Source organism: Hydractinia symbiolongicarpus, chromosome 8 (assembly GCF_029227915.1).
Source record: "Hydractinia symbiolongicarpus strain clone_291-10 chromosome 8, HSymV2.1, whole genome shotgun sequence".
NCBI lineage: Eukaryota > Metazoa > Cnidaria > Hydrozoa > Anthoathecata > Hydractiniidae > Hydractinia > Hydractinia symbiolongicarpus.
In genome coordinates, this window is record NC_079882.1 from 28,275,397 (window position 1) to 28,294,280 (window position 18,884).

General features: G+C 35.0%; 2 protein-coding genes across 2 annotated transcripts; both read left to right on the top strand.

Annotated features, from left to right (window-relative positions):
* Window positions 1-20: 20 nt before the first annotated feature.
* On the top strand, window positions 21-3,902 carry LOC130655828 (uncharacterized). Its single transcript, XM_057458636.1, has one exon. It carries the CDS (start codon window positions 725-727, stop codon window positions 3,344-3,346), a length of 2,622 nt encoding a protein of 873 aa, XP_057314619.1. The 5' UTR covers window positions 21-724; the 3' UTR covers window positions 3,347-3,902.
* An 8,760-nt stretch (window positions 3,903-12,662) lies between these two features.
* LOC130654372 (transmembrane protein 33-like) lies at window positions 12,663-16,438 on the top strand. Its single transcript, XM_057456938.1, has 9 exons — window positions 12,663-12,821; window positions 12,966-13,060; window positions 13,375-13,459; window positions 13,680-13,785; window positions 14,400-14,467; window positions 14,670-14,701; window positions 14,800-14,913; window positions 15,192-15,275; window positions 16,122-16,438. The coding sequence occupies exons 1-9, from the start codon at window positions 12,672-12,674 to the stop codon at window positions 16,255-16,257; spliced, it is 870 nt and encodes a 289-aa protein (XP_057312921.1). The 5' UTR covers window positions 12,663-12,671; the 3' UTR covers window positions 16,258-16,438.
* Window positions 16,439-18,884: the final 2,446 nt, after the last annotated feature.

Sequence of the window (18,884 nt, forward strand, 5' to 3'; positions counted from 1 at the left end):
CCTGGAAGTGTTCCAAAGTTGCAATTCCTGAAACGAAAACAGGTATCATACAATTAGCCCGTTAGTCTTAAAACGCGAAATTAGCCCGTTAGTCTTAAAACGCGAAATTTTCTATCGCAAAATCCGCAAATTGAGTACCATTGATTCGCGAAAATTTTTTAGGGTCTTATCAGTTCAGTATCAGTTCCAGCGTTTGAAAAATTGGTAGCTATGAAATACGTTTTCCTTTAATTAAATTTTACTTTATTTTTTTCTCTACTGTTGTTTACTTTTATGGCTGTTAATCGGCTGTGTTTTGAATTTCATTAGTTCCACTGCAATAAGCATGCTCACTGAAGCAGCAATGTTTGAGCGGTTGTTTAGAAAGTGTCGACTGTGGCAAACGTGACCGCACTGTGAAGTGTTTACAAACTAGTGCAAGTTTAAAAGGTTAATTGAAAGAATATATTTCACATTACGCGGTCATGTAGTGTTTCTATACTGTTTAATGAAGCTTGAAAAACTGATTTAAATTTGAATGAAAGAATCCTTTCTGCATGAACGGCTTTAACCTTGGTTATACTTACATGAGTAAAAAGTGGAACAACTTAACCATAAAAGGTTGACCTGGTTGGCTTTTGTAGTTAACGCACATTTATACCATGGAAGGACTTGTATTAATTTCAACGTGACAAAGAGATGCTGCTTCTACAGCTGAAAAAATTATCCTATTTAATATGGGATTATGTTTTACCTATCTAGAAATGCGCTGTTCCTAATTTTACACATAATAATAGATTTGTATAGACAACTAAATTGCACAGAGCAGACTGTGGTTAATAAACATGAAAACTCGAAATTGCATTCACCTAGTGGTATTTTACAGAACTTACAAGAATCAAGCCTGACAAGCAAGAAAACCTCTACGGATTCAACACACAAGCAAAGAATTAAACGCAGCACGTTTTTAATTCAAAATGGTAGACGTTATGCACAAGATGGCAGCTCACAAGACTTACGAATGCGGAGAAATGTATTAAATTTAAATATTGAGACTGACGACTTCACAACGCAGTCTAAAGACGCGCACGTTATTCATGCACAGTATATTAGAAGTGATATTCCTAAACCAGAGTCTGGTAGTGGTATTAGTTTCAATGCGCGATACACAAAATTACCTACACTCATGGAAAAACCAACGACATCTGTAGAATCAAGCTCTGACAAAAGATCAAACTCGGGTTATTTATCTGCGTCGGTGAAAAAAGATATCAGTGCATTGCAATCTCCAACGACATCGTACGCAACACCACGTTCTGCAACTACCAACCACCACCAAGCTACAACCAGACAGCAAACTCGTGATATATTGCAGGAATTTTTGAAACCAATCGCAAAAAATGAACACAATGTAGTTCAATATATAACGGCAAAAACACGAAATGTCGTCAAAACCAATACTTCAACAACAAGACCATCAGCCACTGTTGTTGGCAATCGGAAAAATATCATAGAATTTCAGGAAACTTCCACGGCACATCAAGTAACTGAAAAAGCCTTTCCTAAGAGTATTATTTCATTTTTTGAAGAAGAAGATAAACCGACGCCGACAATCATACGTGAATTTGACGAGTTTGCAGCTAACGATAATACCGACACCGATACTGACTACAATAACGAAAACGACAACTTCGAGGAAGACGAAACACCGATCTCTGAAACACGAATACCCATCATATCTCAACTTATTTCAGGAACACTCGACGTCGACAATAACACTCAACAAGACAATGTGACAAACAGAACAAAACCTTTCATACAAACGACAGACATTGACTCCCAAGCACCTGATTACGATATTATGCTAGATAATTTTTACAATAACAAAAACAATTTTACAACGGCATTGTTTACACAAAACATCAATAACATTACCGATCCTTTACAAGCAAAAAACGCGGGGAAAACGCGAGATGATATAGATAAGCATTTTTTGACTTTGATTGAAGAAGAATTAGAACCAAAGAATGAGAGCATCAGCAATGTAGCCAACATTGTAGAAACAAAATTACCAAACATAAACATTGATTCTAAAGATGAAATCGATATTACGGACCTTGTGAAAACGTATCATAATATTAGCGGGAAAAATCTGGCGGAAATGAATCTCAGGAATCGAAACGTTAACAAAACAAATGAAAATAAGATAAACTTTTTTTACACAAAAAATTCTAATGGAGCAAAATGTATGGATGGATCTACACCAGGGTATTATTATCGAAAAGGGTTTGGAAGCGGCAAAAGAAAGTGGATTGTGCATCTCCACGGAGGAGCGTGGTGCTATGATCTTCGTAGTTGCATGAAACGTAGGTCTTCAATATTGGGCTCAACTTTGCATTCGAAAAATGAGAAAATCAGTAGCTTCTTTCATGGAATTCTTTCTAAAAATGGCGCAGTTAATCCTCGATTTTATAAATGGAATGTTGCAGTTTTATCTTACTGTGATGGTGGTTTATTTTCCGGCAACCGAAAAAGCTCTATCACGGGTAAAGGTAAAGAATTTTATTTCGAAGGTAGAAAGGTTTTGAAATCGCTGTTAGATAACCTTTTACCACAAGGGTTGTCACATGCTTCTGATGTTGTTTTAAGCGGTACGTCTGCAGGGGGCTTGGCACTAGCATTACAAGGTGATTACATAAGAGGGTATATTCCTGAGAAAGCTAGAGTTCGCGGTTTAATTGACGCAGGTTTGTTTCTTGACGAAGACTCAACATCTGAAACGGAGAACATGGCGCGAAAACAATTTAAAGCATTGTACAGTCTACATAGACCTGTTTTAAACCAGAAATGCTTAAAAAGTTTTGCACGGAAAGACAAATATAGATGTTTATTTCCACAAAATACATTACAGTATATTAAACTTCCCATATATATTGTGAATTCATTGTACGATCATTGGCAGTTGTCTTACCTGGAAGGAGTAAACTGTATTTATGATGACGCAAAATGCGGTACAGATCAACGTGATAAAATATTAAATTTTCGAAACAAAATGTATCAAACCATAAATAAAATACGCAAATTCAAGAATGACACAGGAGTGTTTGCCAATTCATGTATTGCACATGGTCAAGTTATACTAGACTACACGTGGTCGAAAGTTAAAGTCAATAATAGACATATTAGTGAGGCTTTTTATGATTGGTATAAAGGGAACGAACTGCAACTAGGTAGTAGAAGATATTACAGCGCAGATTGTAAGTATCCGTGTAATGGTAGTTGTCCTAGAGTACTGGCGCAAAAATGTGTGGCTAATTTTAAAGGAGCTTCGGAACATCGACGAAAAAGAGACGCAGAGTTGTGTTGAGAAAGAAGATACGCACATCCACACGACTGTAAATAGTGACAATGTATGCTTATAACACACGCACACGAATTATTCCAATTAGACAAATATATTAGAATTTTAATTAAATATTCGTTTTATTTTTATTGTTGTTGTCTAGAAGCCTGATTTGTAGCAACTTAACTCTACGTTTTCCCGTAATGATTGTTGTTGTAAACTTATTACGTAAAGTTGATAGGCTAAAAACTTTAATAAGTTAGCGTTAACTGTCTCCAACGTACTTTCTGTAATGTAAAACTATCCCTCTCTTTTCTCTTTGTACGGAATTGAGAAAAAATAAACTCAAGCATTCCTGAATTTCACTAGGTTTCCCAGTTTCATAGTCTTTGTAAATCTGACATTTAGAATTCTTTATTTTCTTAACCAAAACAAAAAAAATTGCAGAAACGAGGTTGGCATGTACCTTGTGCCATAATATAACATAAAAGGCCTCAACCAAATTTGCAAAATAGTTACGTCAATTCAAATGAAAATCTAATAAATTTTTCCTAACTTAATAATAATATCCGTATTCTGTGTGTGTGTGTGTGCAAGGACAAAGTGCTACGAACACACAAAATAGCGTAAAATTTAAAGGAAGGTGGATTTTCCACGGATTACCGACTATCTCCTTTATTAATACCCATATTTTGTTCAAAATGGTAGCAGATAAGAAGGGTTCACAAAATAGTGACGCGACGGGTGATAATCTGGGGACCGGTACGGCACTGAATCCGTGAATTCTCCACACGACTAGTTACTTATATTGATACCTGTCTTTTGTTCAAAATGGTAGCAGATAAGAAAGGTACACGAAATAGCGATGCGACGGGTGATAATCTGGGGACCGGTACGGCACTGAATCCGTGAATTCTCCACACGACTAGTTACTTATATTGGTACCTGTCTTTTGTTCAAAATGGTAGCAGATAATAATCTGAGGACCGGAACGGGACTGAATTCACGGGTTAACGACTAAGTACTTATATTTGCACCAGTCTTTTTTTTGAAAGGGTAGCAGAACCGCTACTTTGTACTAAGGAAACAGAAAAGCCTGAGATATAAGTTACCTGCGAATGGATATCTATGACGGACAAACTCGTGAGTTTTTCCAATGGCTAACGACTCGTACCATAATGCTTCTTTTTATAGTCCGACGCTGAAAATCAGAACTAAAATGACTCTCCAACAATGGTTAAATAAGCTTGTGCAAAGTTCAGGCCGACAGCAAAGAAACTCCTGGTACAGACTAGTGATTGGTTTACATTCGACATAGGTGTTATTTATTGCTAGCTATGACAGCCGTTCATAAGATTGTATTAAGATAACCAAATATTTCACAGAATTGTCTAAAAAATGGCGAGTAGCGCAAAAAAATGGCGGGTAGCGTAAAAAAATGCGAGTAGCGCAAAAAAAATGGCGAGTAGCGCAAAAAAAGTTTTTTTATTACAGATTTTATTTTGGCAGATGTTATTATATTTAAAATTAAAATAAAGGTTCTTTCTGCAGCTTTGTAGTAGACCTTTTGCATTTTTAAGTGATTAAAGACGGTAAAAATTATACTAATTAATGCATGACATTATGGATTAGAAAAAAGTGAGCTGCCTTTTATAGGGTTTTATGAAGGTATGTGTTGGCGAAATATGTTATTACCTATCCAGTTTGATATTTTGAACATAGTTACATGAATATTAATATTTAGTTACCCTGATTATCATTTATACCAGCGATTGTTTCTGCGCATCTAATCGATGATGTCATAAATTCTGCATCAGCTGAACTTTCAAGACTTTTAACTCGAAATAAAGATTGTTCAAAAAAAATAAAAAAATTCATGGACAACTTTTAAGCTCTTTCATATGAAAAAAACTTATCTTTTTACAGGAGTTAAAATTTAAGCTTGTGGAAAGAATCATATCAAATTATTTTAGAACCCTTTTTTCAACCTAGTCACCAGGACTTGAAAGGCTATCTATATTATATATACGTCTGTCCGTCCGTCTGTCACGCAAAATGATAGCTTAGCTGCGACGGGCGAACCCGTGGATTTTTCCACGGGCTTAACGACTAGTTTTGTCCAAATATAGAAAGTCTAACAAATACTAAGGACGAGGTTGGCCCTTCTGTGCGCACTAGACTGTACGTTTTTACTGAGCCTGGATGTTAATTTAGCTTAGTTCATAATGGTAGCTTGAGTAGTAGCTAGCGATAAACAAGAGATAGATAGATAGATAGATGTGCATATTTTACATGGCTAGCCTCACAAATATCGAGGGATATACCCTGTCTATTATTTCCAGGAGGGGCCATGGCTTAGATGGAGAGTCCTAGAGTATTTAATGCTCATTTTGAGCTACGCAGACCCAATTAGTAGGGCCCACGCTCTACTAGACAACTCCCGGCAACATCCAACGGCTCACACAGTGTGCCATCTCCCCAATTTCCCTCACATGGCTTGGGTTAACCCGGGGCTATGGTAACATTCACTCGCCCATGTTGAATCGCCGTCAAGAGGAATCGAACCCCGGTCTCCCGCACAGAGTACGAAAGCTATAACCACTAATCTACGGCGCCACAAGAGATCTTTTGTTTTTGTTTTGCGGAAGAAGTAAAGGTCTAATTTAGCGTTTTAGTGTCTTTATTGCTTGCAACAAGTTTCTTACAATAATCTTAGCAGTGATTTATCTTTCACGTGGTTAGCCTCACTAATCTTGAGGGATAGCTAGCTAATAGCCATCCTGCAATAATAAAATAAAAAAGGGACACAACGACAGTGCTAAAAGTGTTTAGAGAGGCCATTGACGAATCTCAAACTAGAATTCCACCCGTAGCAAAGAAGTCACGCATAAAAATATTAATGCATTTTTACCACGTTTGCAGCATTTTTCAACTTTAGCATATAGCTAGCTATATGTGTTAAAAATTTTAATGTTCACAAAAAGCAGAAGCTCCATCCATTAGCCAGTCAGGGAAATCCTCTTAATTAAGCTGTATAGCTTAATTTGGAGATCTCCTAAATAAACTGTATCATGCAGCTTAATTAGGTGACACATCTAAATCAGGAGGTAGAAAAAGTTTTTCCCTGATTTCTTGAAAAATGTAAATTTTAGCAGAATCACCGCTGCAACTCTTTCATCGTCAGTTTGACCACTATATTATAAAAGAAGAACAATATTTCCAGCACCCCGGGTTCAAAAGCTATGGACTATAAACAATGGTTCATTGTTAGCAATATTCTATTTAAGCTGTACTGCATCCTAGTTAGGATGTCACATCACGTGATACATCCTATTTAAGCGGATATTTTTAAAACTTCAAATTTAGCTGATCTCCGGGATGCTACGAAAAAACTAATATATTGGAGATGTTTATATGCACGTAAATATTGGATTTATTATATACCTTACCTTGTTGTAGGCTTTCAAAGAAAGTCTTCAGGATTAGCAGTTGTGTGCCAGTCCTCCATTGGATTGAACATCCAGTTTACACCAATGTGTGCATATGTACAATAGAGTTTGAATCAGCCCGTCTTAACGTGGTGTATCCTACCAGTTGTGGTTCATCCGGTATCTGGAATAGATATTTATCAAGGCTGTTTTTAAAAAGTTCCAGTGTGCAACCAGACATATTACGGATGGATTTGGGGAGGATGTTAAAGAGATTTATTCCATGGATAGGTAAACTGAACTCTGCCACCCTACTGCATGGACCACACGGACGTTTTGCTTTCCGCCCATGCAGAGGATGATGATAGCTTTGAATTTTCAGATTGACATTTGGTACCTTTCCCTTCTACGCTCCAATGAATACAGTTTCAGTTCCTTCAATGATTTCCAATAGTTGTGATTGGTCAAGTTTCTTATTTTTTGTATATAGGACCATTGCAATGCCTCTATCATCTGTATCCCTCCAACTTTATGTGGACTCCATAGGACTGAGCAATACTCTAATAGAGGAAGAACAAAAGATTTCCACATGGTCATAAGGTGATCCTTCGTTCTAGTGTAAAAAGTTCTTAAAATCCAAGACATCATGTTTTTACTGTCATTTACTACTTTCAATATGTGGGAATGAAAGGAGCAGTTGGTGGATAGTATGACACCAAGATCTTTCAGTTCCTCTCGCTCTGTGATTATGGATCCAGAGGGGGAAAGATACGACGTACATATTTTCAGGGTGTCATTCGTGCCATAACGCATGACCTCAAACTTTAGATCATTAAATTTCATGTTTGCATCTTCTGCCCATTCATAAATTTTCTGTAGATCACTTTGCAACTTGTCCATGTCCCTGAGAGAGTCGATGCTCTTGGTAACCCTTGTATCATCTGCAAATGACCTTACAATACTGTCATTGACATTTAAGTCTATATCTCCAAGGAGGATGATGAAGATAAGTGGTCCAAGCACACTACCTTGGGGTACGCCTGAAATAACAGCAACAGGATGTTATTTCATTCCATTGACAATGACTGATTGGGTACGTTTGTCAGGAAAGCTTCAACAAAGTTAAATAATTTTCCTTTGATTCCAAGTTTTTCAAGTTTTTTTAAGACAATGGTAAAATCCACTTTGTCGAAGGCTTTCGCAAAGTCAAGGTATACAATGTCACAATTTAGTTTTCCATCAACAAAGTGTGTCACATTATCAAAGTGGTCTAAGAGTTGGCTAAGACATGACCGACCAGAACGAAAACCATGTTGATTTTCGTTTAGTAGCTTGTTTTCTTCAAGGTAGCAGGTGATATGATTCCGGATGACTTTTTCGAAAATTTTGATAATATGAGATGTCAAGGCTACTGGGCGGTAATTGGATGCATCAGATTTCCTTCCCCCTTTGAAATAAGGGGTGATTAGTGGGTGCTTTAAAATTTGGGGAATTTCACCACAGTCTATACATTTTTGCCATAACAGAAGAAGTGGAACAGATAGCAATGTTTTACACTTCTTCAGAAAAGTTGCTGGGAAGCCATCTGGGCCTGGTGCAGAGTTGTCAGAGAGTTCATCAATTGCATTGATGATGTCTTTTTAAGAAAAGTGGAGTTCTGGAACTTCTGATGTGTGTTGGGGTAGGTTGATTGTTATATCTTCTACATGTTTTGGCTCACTGAATACTCTTTGATATTGACAGGGAAGGATTTCGGCCATATCTCTGCTCTCATGTGTTAATTTGTTGCTGTGATCCATAAGCGGTCCAATTTTTGTTTTTATTTTAGAAAACTTTTTTGCGTATGAATAAAAGTATTTAGGATTTTTTTTGATAGCTCCTAAAGCTGTTTTTTTTTGTAGATTTCCATTTAAATAAGACTTTTGTAAACTTTTTTCAATTTCAAGGAGTTCCTTGACTAGTTTTTCTTTTTTTGCAGGTGAAGAGGTATTGTTCAATATTTTGTGGATTTGCTTCTCCTTCTTGTGAGATTTCAGCGGTATCTTAAGGAGGATTTTGTGCTTTTATAGTTAAAATTTGAAATTTTTCTTCTATCTTTTGCATCAATTCCGCCTTCAGAAGGCGGATTGCATCTAAAAAATCTGACAATGTTTTGTTTACACTGTGCATTTTAGTATTTTGATGGTGATTGCTTTGTAATTGATTTTTCGGCGATTTAGTGTTTTGATTGTGGTTTGTATTTTTAGGATGCCGTATTGTACCTTTCACATGATAAAAGGAACAGGATTCGCTTTTCCTCAGAGATTGCATGCACATGTTCGGATGAAAATATTGACAATTGCGACCAAGAGTACATCCTCTTGGGTTTCTAGTCCCATGTTGCATTAACTTTTTGCAAAGTCTAGGATAAAGGAATTTACATCATGCACCTTTCATACCATGTTTACATTTTCCTTTTTTAAAAAAGGAACAAATTTTGGAAGTCATTTTGGGTTCTCCGTTTGTGTTATCTTGAGATGAGTTACTTTGTTGTGGTGGGAGTGACCTTGTAATAGTATGTCCAGTCTCAGTGTTTGGTTCAGGATCACTTGTGGAGATTTCAGGGTCCAATAAATTTGTAGCGCATTTTTTTGTGGCACTAGATTTTTTTTTACATTTCACTTGAGTTTTAGGTTGTTTGACAACATTTTGAGGAATGGTTGATTTGTCGCAATGGTCACAAATATAATAAATACCAGGTAGTGAAAAAGGATTATAAAGCTGTTTCAGCGACATTTCATCTATATCCTCCAAAAGATCATCACGGCTAGAATTCACTAATTGAAGCCAACATTGCTTATGAACACCCTGATCACAAACGGCACATTTGAGGATAGGGACTTCCTCAAATGACGTTCGGTATCTCTGTTTGAAGAGTGTGCAATCTTCTGGTAAAAGGTTTTGAATTCTGCAAATGATAAGATGAATGAGATCTGTCTTGGTTACATGGCTACAGTCTGGAATATTGAGAAATATAGCAGTTTCCAATAAAATGGGTTTGTTTGACTTTGAAAATTTTCTACTTAGTTGTTGAAGGGATTTTCCGTATTGATAATTCCTCAAACAAAGTTCTACGTCTTAATAGTTTGTGCGGAGACAGAGTTCAGCCACCAAATCCTCTATTTCATCTTGAGTTCTATTGGTTTCTGGAGTGCGTGAATCAGTTTTCATGGTTGCATTTTCCAACATTTTCAAACAAGCAGAAATTCCACGTACCTGTTCGGCTGCACATAAAAATAATCCAAATTAGTATGTGCAGCCGCTCCTTGGTATCCAACTGATAGTATTTCCCTGATCAGTTCCAACTTGCTTGTGCTACTCACTGGATCACTTGCACTGTAGCTTTGACAATGTTGTACTTTCCACTGAAAGATAGAAGGCAGAGCACCACTGCTGCTCTAAGGCCACCAATGGGGGATTATTATAATTATTCAGTTAGATAGATGCTAAAATTCAGTTAAATGTGTGTTTTAGACGATCAAAGTTTTGTACATCTTAACTAAGCTGTAAAACGCCTAATTAGACTGTATCATACATCCTAATTAAGTTGACATCTAAATTAAGCTGTACAGCTTAATTAAGAGGATTTCCCTGACTGTTAGATAGCTAGTTACAATGCTATGTTCATTTGGGGGACAAAAATGAGCTCAGGTGGATCGCAAAATGAGTTTACATGGCTTTAGGGGACTGGGAATAGGGGAAGCATTCCCAGCATGTTGCTAAGATAAAAGCATTCAATTACCACAAGGAACTGCAAATTGTACAATTGATAACCTGTTTAGAGCATCAATTAAGCAAAATAATTGGTTGCTGTTTAAAGCAAAGTGGCCAGGAATGGGTGATGTTGGCTAAGTTGTTATTTTCTCTGTTTACCAAGGGTGTGTTTGTGTCGTACACATGATAAATGGCCATCATGGTGCTTACCTGTACTAATCAAGACCAGACGATAGTTGTTTCTCCTAGTTGTTAACAAGTTTCGAAGGCTAATGTGAACACTGGCCACATATGGGCAAACCCAGTCTCTTTACCTTGTGCTTAGCATTGTAACTTATTTTGGAGAATACACATTGCATGGTTTGCACAGTAATCAATGTAAGTTAGGCCAATACTATTTTAAGTGTCTTGCTACTTGCCTAGGGGATTAAGGTTTACAAAGCGATCAGATCTATTAAAATACAACTTCTGGCCTCATTTACCAACATCATCACGAGGACAATAAAAATCTGTGAATCATAGGTCTGTAAAGATATGAAGTAACCAGGGGTGGATTTAGCTATGGTGTACTGTAGTAGTACTAATATTTATTTGCCATAGTGAGTTGATTTACAAGGCAGGATCCCTATGTAGCAAAAACTTTACCTACTAATGTAGGAGAAATCCACTTTTAAATGATAAGTTACAAATAAGTTACAATACTTATTTATATTTTTGTTGTTGTTTTTTTTTTTTTTTTTTTACAACAAGTAACAACAATAAAAAAAATAAAAAGTATAAAGGTGAACGAAAGCAATCAGCTGAATTTGCAGTGAACTAGGTTTGGCATTTCATGTAAATACACCATTAAAAATTTATTTTTAAAAAGATATGCCTAAAGTCTGAACAAAGTAGGATAACCCCATGCGCATGCCTTCAGGGTGTATAACTGGTTTTCGGAGTCCTACTCTCCGCGCCCGGTTGTGATGGTCTTGTTTCTATCGGAAAATGCAAATCGCCGCTCTTTCGTTCTGCAAAATATTTGATTTTCCTTGTCAGTTTTGGCTTCACTATTTACACCAGTTCTGCTGGTGTAAGCTGTAAATCTGGCTGGCCAAGGAATTCTCTGGTGTGAGAGGCAACTGGTGTAAATGCAAACTGCTCAGCAGAACGATCCAGGACTAACATGCAGGTGAGAATTGTGCAGACCTTAAAACAAAGCAACATTTTTTGCCTCCGTGAAAGGGGAGCGTAATCTTAGTGAAGCATCTTAAGCATTATAGCAAATTTTTAAACTTGATTGGTATACGTTTGTTTATATTATTTTAAAATATTCCTTGTTGTATTTTTACATTGTAAGTCGGCTTGTTATTGGATATTCCAAAGTGAATCTAGCTAGCTGTTGGTAGAGCTAATAGTGAAGTGAGAGACAATGATAGAAATATAATCAGATATACGTTGGATCAAGATGAGCAATATTCAGTTAGTTTTGTCAAATTTAACTAGTAATTTCAGGTTGCAACATTTTTTGTTTACCTAATTTCTAGCATTTATCTTTCAAACCACTGTTCACTAAATTTTTACATTTCGTTAGCAAAAAATTGTACAATTTTGACATTTTAGATAGGGACCATTGGGACCATGGAGTTTTTTTAAATCTTCTATGCCGAAAGGGTTAAGCAAATTATTTGTTTTTGTTAGCTTCATATAAGTTTTTACTGGTTTTAGTTTTAAAATCCAAATTATTTTCCTTTTTATTATCTACTGAAACCTTAAAATTTTCGTTATTAATTTACACAATTTTGTTTCATTTTTTTTAGGATATATAACAACATGCCTTTATTCTTCACTGAATTTGCACAAAGTTTTAATGTAAAAACTAAACAAATATGTTATCCACAACTTTGTCCTCTGGCCTTTTTAGGTTTTCCGTGTTTGGACGGAACCTGAAATTACAAAAAACCTAACAAACCCTAAGGATGAGAATGTGTAGTGGAGAAAAATATCCCAATGCAAAATGCTATTTTATATGCCTCAGTTTCTTAGATTTTTTTAAAACAAGGTATATTCCACTATTGCTCTTATTAATGGCACAAAAAATTTGAATGTAAGTTCTTATTTAAATTACAAGGTAAATTTTTTATTTGAAGTCACCTGTCTTACTTGGCATTTCTTTATGTCCAAGCTGTATGCGAGGTGTCCATTGTCAAATGCTACTGCTTTTAATAATATTTTTGACATTTAGAAGATATCACAGTAAACATATAAAAAACATGGCAGACGAAAATCCCCAAAATAATGAGAATAATCAACAGCAGAATCAATCTCCAACCGTAAAGGTAATATTATAAACTTACAAAGTTTACACCCATTGAAAAAATTGTTTGGTTTTATCAAGAATTTACATTTCTTTATTAATGTGTTACCATAAGATTGAGTAGGACATTTAGACAACAAATTTATTTATTTATTTTTACTCTTAGCAATACCTTATCACTAACAAATACGATACATGCCTCTGGTTAATCCGCATCTACATGATATTTAGCACAGTTCTATATATAGTTCCGTTACTTGGGTAATAATTTATTTTTGTTAGATATATTTTTGGGCTACTTAAAAATATGAAATGTTTTTAAAATAAAATTTTGGAAATAAGCATGGCTTTAGTGTATCTTTTATAGCTAGAATATGAAATTTTTCTAAGCAACCTTCAAATCTGTTTTTAGTTGAATTGTACTCAAAATGCCATGCTTGTTTGCACTGTTCAACAGAACCTAAGTGTTATACCACCATTGCAAATCATTACTTTTGATCAGAGATAAAATATTCCTCTAAAGTAAACTCATTTGAGGGTGGTGTGTTAAATTTGGAACTTGCTTTTTTCTTTAGTATGCAGTTTAGTGCAAGTTCTTACAAAATAGTTTTGATTGGTTCTGCTGCAATATCAGCGTTAAGAATACACCAAAGAATGCCAGTGAGAATTTACTCTTATTTCTTGATTACACATATATATCAACTACCTGTAACATTGTTTTGACTTTTTGAATTAATTTAACAGTTGCAAAGATCTATTTCGTGTGACTTTTAATACTTGACCGTTTGGAACCACATCCCATAGCTTTGTCTTTTTTGCTGAGGGTAGTTCTTTTCGTAATTGTTTTACATTCTGATTTTCTTATTTTTGTATTTTCTAGAGAATTCAATTTTCGGTGGAGTTTGCTAAGCAGTTGGTGTTGGAAGATAGCTTTCATTACTTTAGTTACAGTGTTTTGTTCTTAATTGGAAGTCAACCGGCTACTGGTATGTTTACAATATTAATTGTGATAAAATGTTTAGGGTAAAATGTTGGAAGTTTTCCAGTATGGTGGAATTTGAATAGTTGTGTTGGGTCTTTCCCAGACTGCTTAGTGGCCAAAAATTTCGTCCTTAGAAGATGTATTGCAAAGTTAAATATCATTGTTAAAAAATCTCATTGTTATGAAAGCTCAAATAAAATACCTTATTTTGAGACCACAAACTTTAACTTGACTAAATTGAAGTTTTAGTTAAAGTTTATCTGACACTCTTTGGAAAGAAGGAATTATATTTATGCTTGATAAATTTTAAAGAAAACAGTTGTTTATTACAGCCTTCAGGAATACTTTAAGTTGCGAACATTTGAAAAGGTGTTACTTTGTAACGTTACAGCAGAGAATTAATATACACGAAATATACTATTTTTCTAAAAATGAAAATCTACTTTCAGTGGCTAACTTGTGAAATATAAAAATAGAAAAGAGCAAATTATGAATTGTATAAAATTTAGTCAAGTACTATAAATTGTCGGAAAACACTTTCAAGTTGATAAGCTTTCAAAAAGAACTACGAGAAGCTGAATATTTTATCGATGTAGGTGATACCTTTTTTTTTAATAGTCATACTGATGCCAATATTTATTTTTGCTGTCATGCATGCTGCCACTTACACCAGAAAGGTTATTGAAGTAAGCCCTTTGTTATACGTTGTTATTATTTATTAGATAATTCTTTTTATTTGTTTTTATTTTAGTATTTTTATTTTGCTGTCTTAAGACGTACAAATACTGTCGTTTTTTTGTCTGATTTTTTTTATACTTGCTAATTAATAATACATGTGTTCACTGTAACGTGATCTGTAAGATCGTTCCATTATTTGATTCCATTTAGGTCAGTGGCACCGAAAACAGTTTAGTTTTAAAGTAAGTCCTTTTTGCCTTCACTTATGTTTACCTTAGAGAAGCTGAATAGCCAATCATTGCGTAGGGGAGGCTTTCATCCAACTACCTTCTTTTTTTAGATTACGCCAGTTGATAAGCAAGATAGAAAATCGTGAAATTCAACAGCAAATGCTCTTGTTCATCGCAACTACTGAAATTCTAGTTTTTGCTCTGTCTCTCCTCATGATGTTTGGGTGAGTGAGTGATTTTATTGGTTACTGCTACACTGGCTGTTTATTTGTATATTGAAAACGATAACAACGAAACAACTAATTAAATGGCGCGCCATTTCGTCCAATATACATAAACTCGATTACCAGCCCTAATAAGGAATCTTTTTCTGTGTTTTCTACTAAACGTTTATATTTTGGTTTAAGAGATGTTTTATTTATAAAATGCCATCTGCTGTCTTTAAAAATTTGATAATATCGATTTCGTTTCTAATTTTCACATTACGCGATATTTTTTTTAGGGGACAAGCTACTATTTTGGTTCCATTTTTCTATTATCGTTTTCTTCAACTGCGCTATTCATCACGAAGAAATCCATATTCAAAGTATGTATATACAGTAAAAAATATATTTGCTAAATTGTGTGTCGTGTCAAAAAGTAATGCAGTGCTATGGTACTGTATTTACTCGAATAAACGACCTCTTTTAATAAAAGTATTTAATGTGTGCCTCCCTGAATGAACGTCCCTTTTCTTCCAAAAGGCGCAAATTTAATAAGACAGGGTTTAAAGGAGGCGCTAAATAGGTAATTTTTCGGTAAGACCGAATTAATACAACCAAATAGGTTTGTTGGGCTATTTTGGTAATAGTCGTGTCGTGTTGTTTTTTCTTCGCGTTAAAATGTAACAATTATTTCCTTAGCTTTCAATACATTTAATAATAAGCGCCCCCCTTAAATACGCACCCTCGTCAAAGTCCCAAAATTAAGTGAGAATCTACGCATCGCAAGACAGATTTTTGCAGCGGTTTGTTTCATATCATATTTTCCGATTGGTGTCGAGCGTTCATCACTAGAATGCTGTCAAAACGTAGAGACATGGAGGACCGTATCAAGAACGTTTTGCAGGATAATGTCACAATTAAGTCAAAATTCTGCCCTCAACTCTGAAGTAAGATCTATTTTGCTTTAAAAGAGCTATCAAATGTCATAAACCATTTTTTATTTTACAAATTTTCATTTGATCGTCATTATAAGTTTTGAATTAAGCAGTGTTAACAAAACCGACCAATAAAATTTTGTAGTTTGTCATAAAAAAGCATATATTTACATGTGTTTGTTACTCCGCCCTTCAAAATTGTGTGAAGTCTTGATTTTGATGCCCATTTCTCCCTGTACTTTCATTCCATCCCCAAAATCAGCAATTTGCCGTCAGTCATTTTTTTTCCATCAGGTTGGCTTTCAGTCGCTTACGACTGTCTATCGAGCAGTTGTCCAATCATCCGAAATGTCCTTCCATTGGTAGAAAAATTTTACTTGGTATCGTATCCATTGCAATTCGTTTTTGTCCCACACAAGCTGCGGCGTAACCTGTACCGCTGACGTAAGAAAATGGGTATAAAGATTCTGAACTTTCAACACTTGACTTGTGCATTTTTAGTTGCACAATAGAGGTGTAATTGAACAGTTATATGAAGTTTTAATTTTCTTAAATATTTTGCGTTAATGTAGTGGCTAGTCTCGTCTTACACGTGGTAAATTTCCAATTTAGCGTTTAATGTAGTATTCGTATAGTTTACGCCATTTTGAAGAAACCTCCCATTTTACAGTAAAAACGTGTGAATACTGGTTAACTTCTTTATAATCTCATCACAATCCGGAATTTTTATAAAATTTCCCCTTATAATTTTACATTATTTCTTTCTTTTTCTCAATAAGAACAGTTATTTTATTGTACTATTTGTATTTTATTTCATCGTTTGGTTGCCATGCCATGGGAGAAGCCATATTGAAGTATTTCATTGTTTCAACCTTCAGCCTAATCCATGATACAAAAACAACAAAAAAAGGATCGAAATTTCCCTCTACACATTCCTAGTATTTGAATAAAGAATTAGGATCCAAAACCCCCGCTTTTATGCATGGACATTATACTTATCCGAGATAGCATTTGATAATTTTATATCACTTAAAAAATGCTCAATGTTCTGGAACCTCGTAAATACTATCCTCGTTCCCAAACCATTTCGCTTTGTTGGTGAAGCTGATAGCGGCGAAATGTTTGGCCACTTCGTAATAACGCCTCGGAGGCCACAAGATCTTAGGGACAATATTGCGTACACACAATAAAGTTGATCTAACTAACGAAATGAAATCTTTGTTCTTACAAAACCTGTGGCTTGTGCAACTGTTATGTTCTTTTTTTCTGCTATCATTACGGAAATACATTTGTAAAATCGCATGCCTTTTTTATCTTCATTTCTTTTGAAGCATTTACTCTTGATTGCAACGTTTTTGATTTTTGCATCAACTTTTTGAGTTTATACCATAGTTCAGTTCGTCTTTCTAATGCTTTAGTATTTTCCTTGCTTTTTGAGTTCTTTGAAAGCTTTTGTAGAAGTAACGCGGGCATAACATGAACTGCTTTCATGGATACTTCTTTAATAGTTTTTACAAGCAGCGCGACTTGAAACCATAAATATGTCTCGTTTGCAAAATACAACTTTTTCGTGACACTCGCTGACAGCAGATGTAAATACACTACCTTTAATATCTTTTCATTAACGATGGATTGACCTGGTTAAGGAAGACACTCCACTTCCCCCCTGGTACCGCAAAAAATACGCAAAAGATCAAAAAAAGTGACAAAGACTTGTCGACACACAGTGGGCGAAGCCTCTGTGGAGGTGTGCTACAAAGTAAAGTATGTAACGTAAGTAACTAGAATTTTTCGGAAACAACACGAGTTTCATTTGTATTCTTGTCTCTTATTATTCACGATACAGCATAGAGGAAAATTATAAATATTATATATATGTCTGTTTAACGAAGATGTGTCGTCGCTGTTGTGTAACACAGAAAGAGACTGAACTATTACTTAGTTCTTTTTATAACCTTTGAACCTAATGTTACGGACGACGAAGACGCTTATTGTCTAGCCGTCAAGAAAATAATTATCTTTAGAGCAAGTCTTAAGATAATATTATTTATTTCTATCTAGTCGGTGAAGGTTTACATTGTCATTAGTGTTGATGAACGCCTCTTGGTGCACGGAATCGCTTAACACACTTCATCCTTCTTAACAGCTGCATTAACATTTATATTTCTTTCACTCCGCCTTGTTAGTTGTTACATATTTTCTTTTTTTTAACTCCCACTTGATGTTTATAAAGAAATCGTTTAATTATAATGTTTGAGTACTCACTCGTATTTTTCAATTTTCGTTAATGATTAAATTTCCGTTACGAAAAAGCATCTTCGGAAAAACTTCCTTTCCTTTTTCGTCCAACAATGATCCAGAGATTGACAATAACAAATACATTAAAGGCATTCCAGGTAATATTTCCGTTTCCAAAGTTGTCAATAACAAAATTTTATTCACGAAACTATTTCCATCCTGGATTTTAGGTGAGTATTTAAGCATTCGCACATAAGCAACTCACGAGCGCTTATTTTCGCTTTCGTTTTTTACACACTTCATATCTTCTAAGAAAAACAAACGGGGTCTTCTGTGATTCCAAAAAGTTTGCTCGTATACTTTCCCGTCGCGCAGGTAACACATGTTTCACAGAAACAGAAAAGAAACAGTATCTAATCCCTTCCTTTCGTTTCTTTTCTTTTCCGTTTTGCTTTATTTCATTTTGAGTTAAAACACTTTTTTAATAGTTGCTTATATTTATAAGGGGCTCTAATTTTATCAATTTGCGAGCTTTGATAATTTTCTTTTTTTCAACAAACGGGTTACTGGACGAAAATAAACACATAACCCGTGTACCAACAGGCACTTTTCCCGCAACTTTAAAATATAGATACAATGCTAGAAACAGTTGCGAAATACAATAAAATTTAGAAAACATTTTCTTAAAAACGATAATAGTGAGTGGGCACAATATTTTTAACAATCAATAGAACTCATATATAATTTATAAATTAGAAGATAGAAGACTCCGATATGTTCTTTCTTTTCTCCGAAGTTCTTTTAAAATCGCCAGACGAA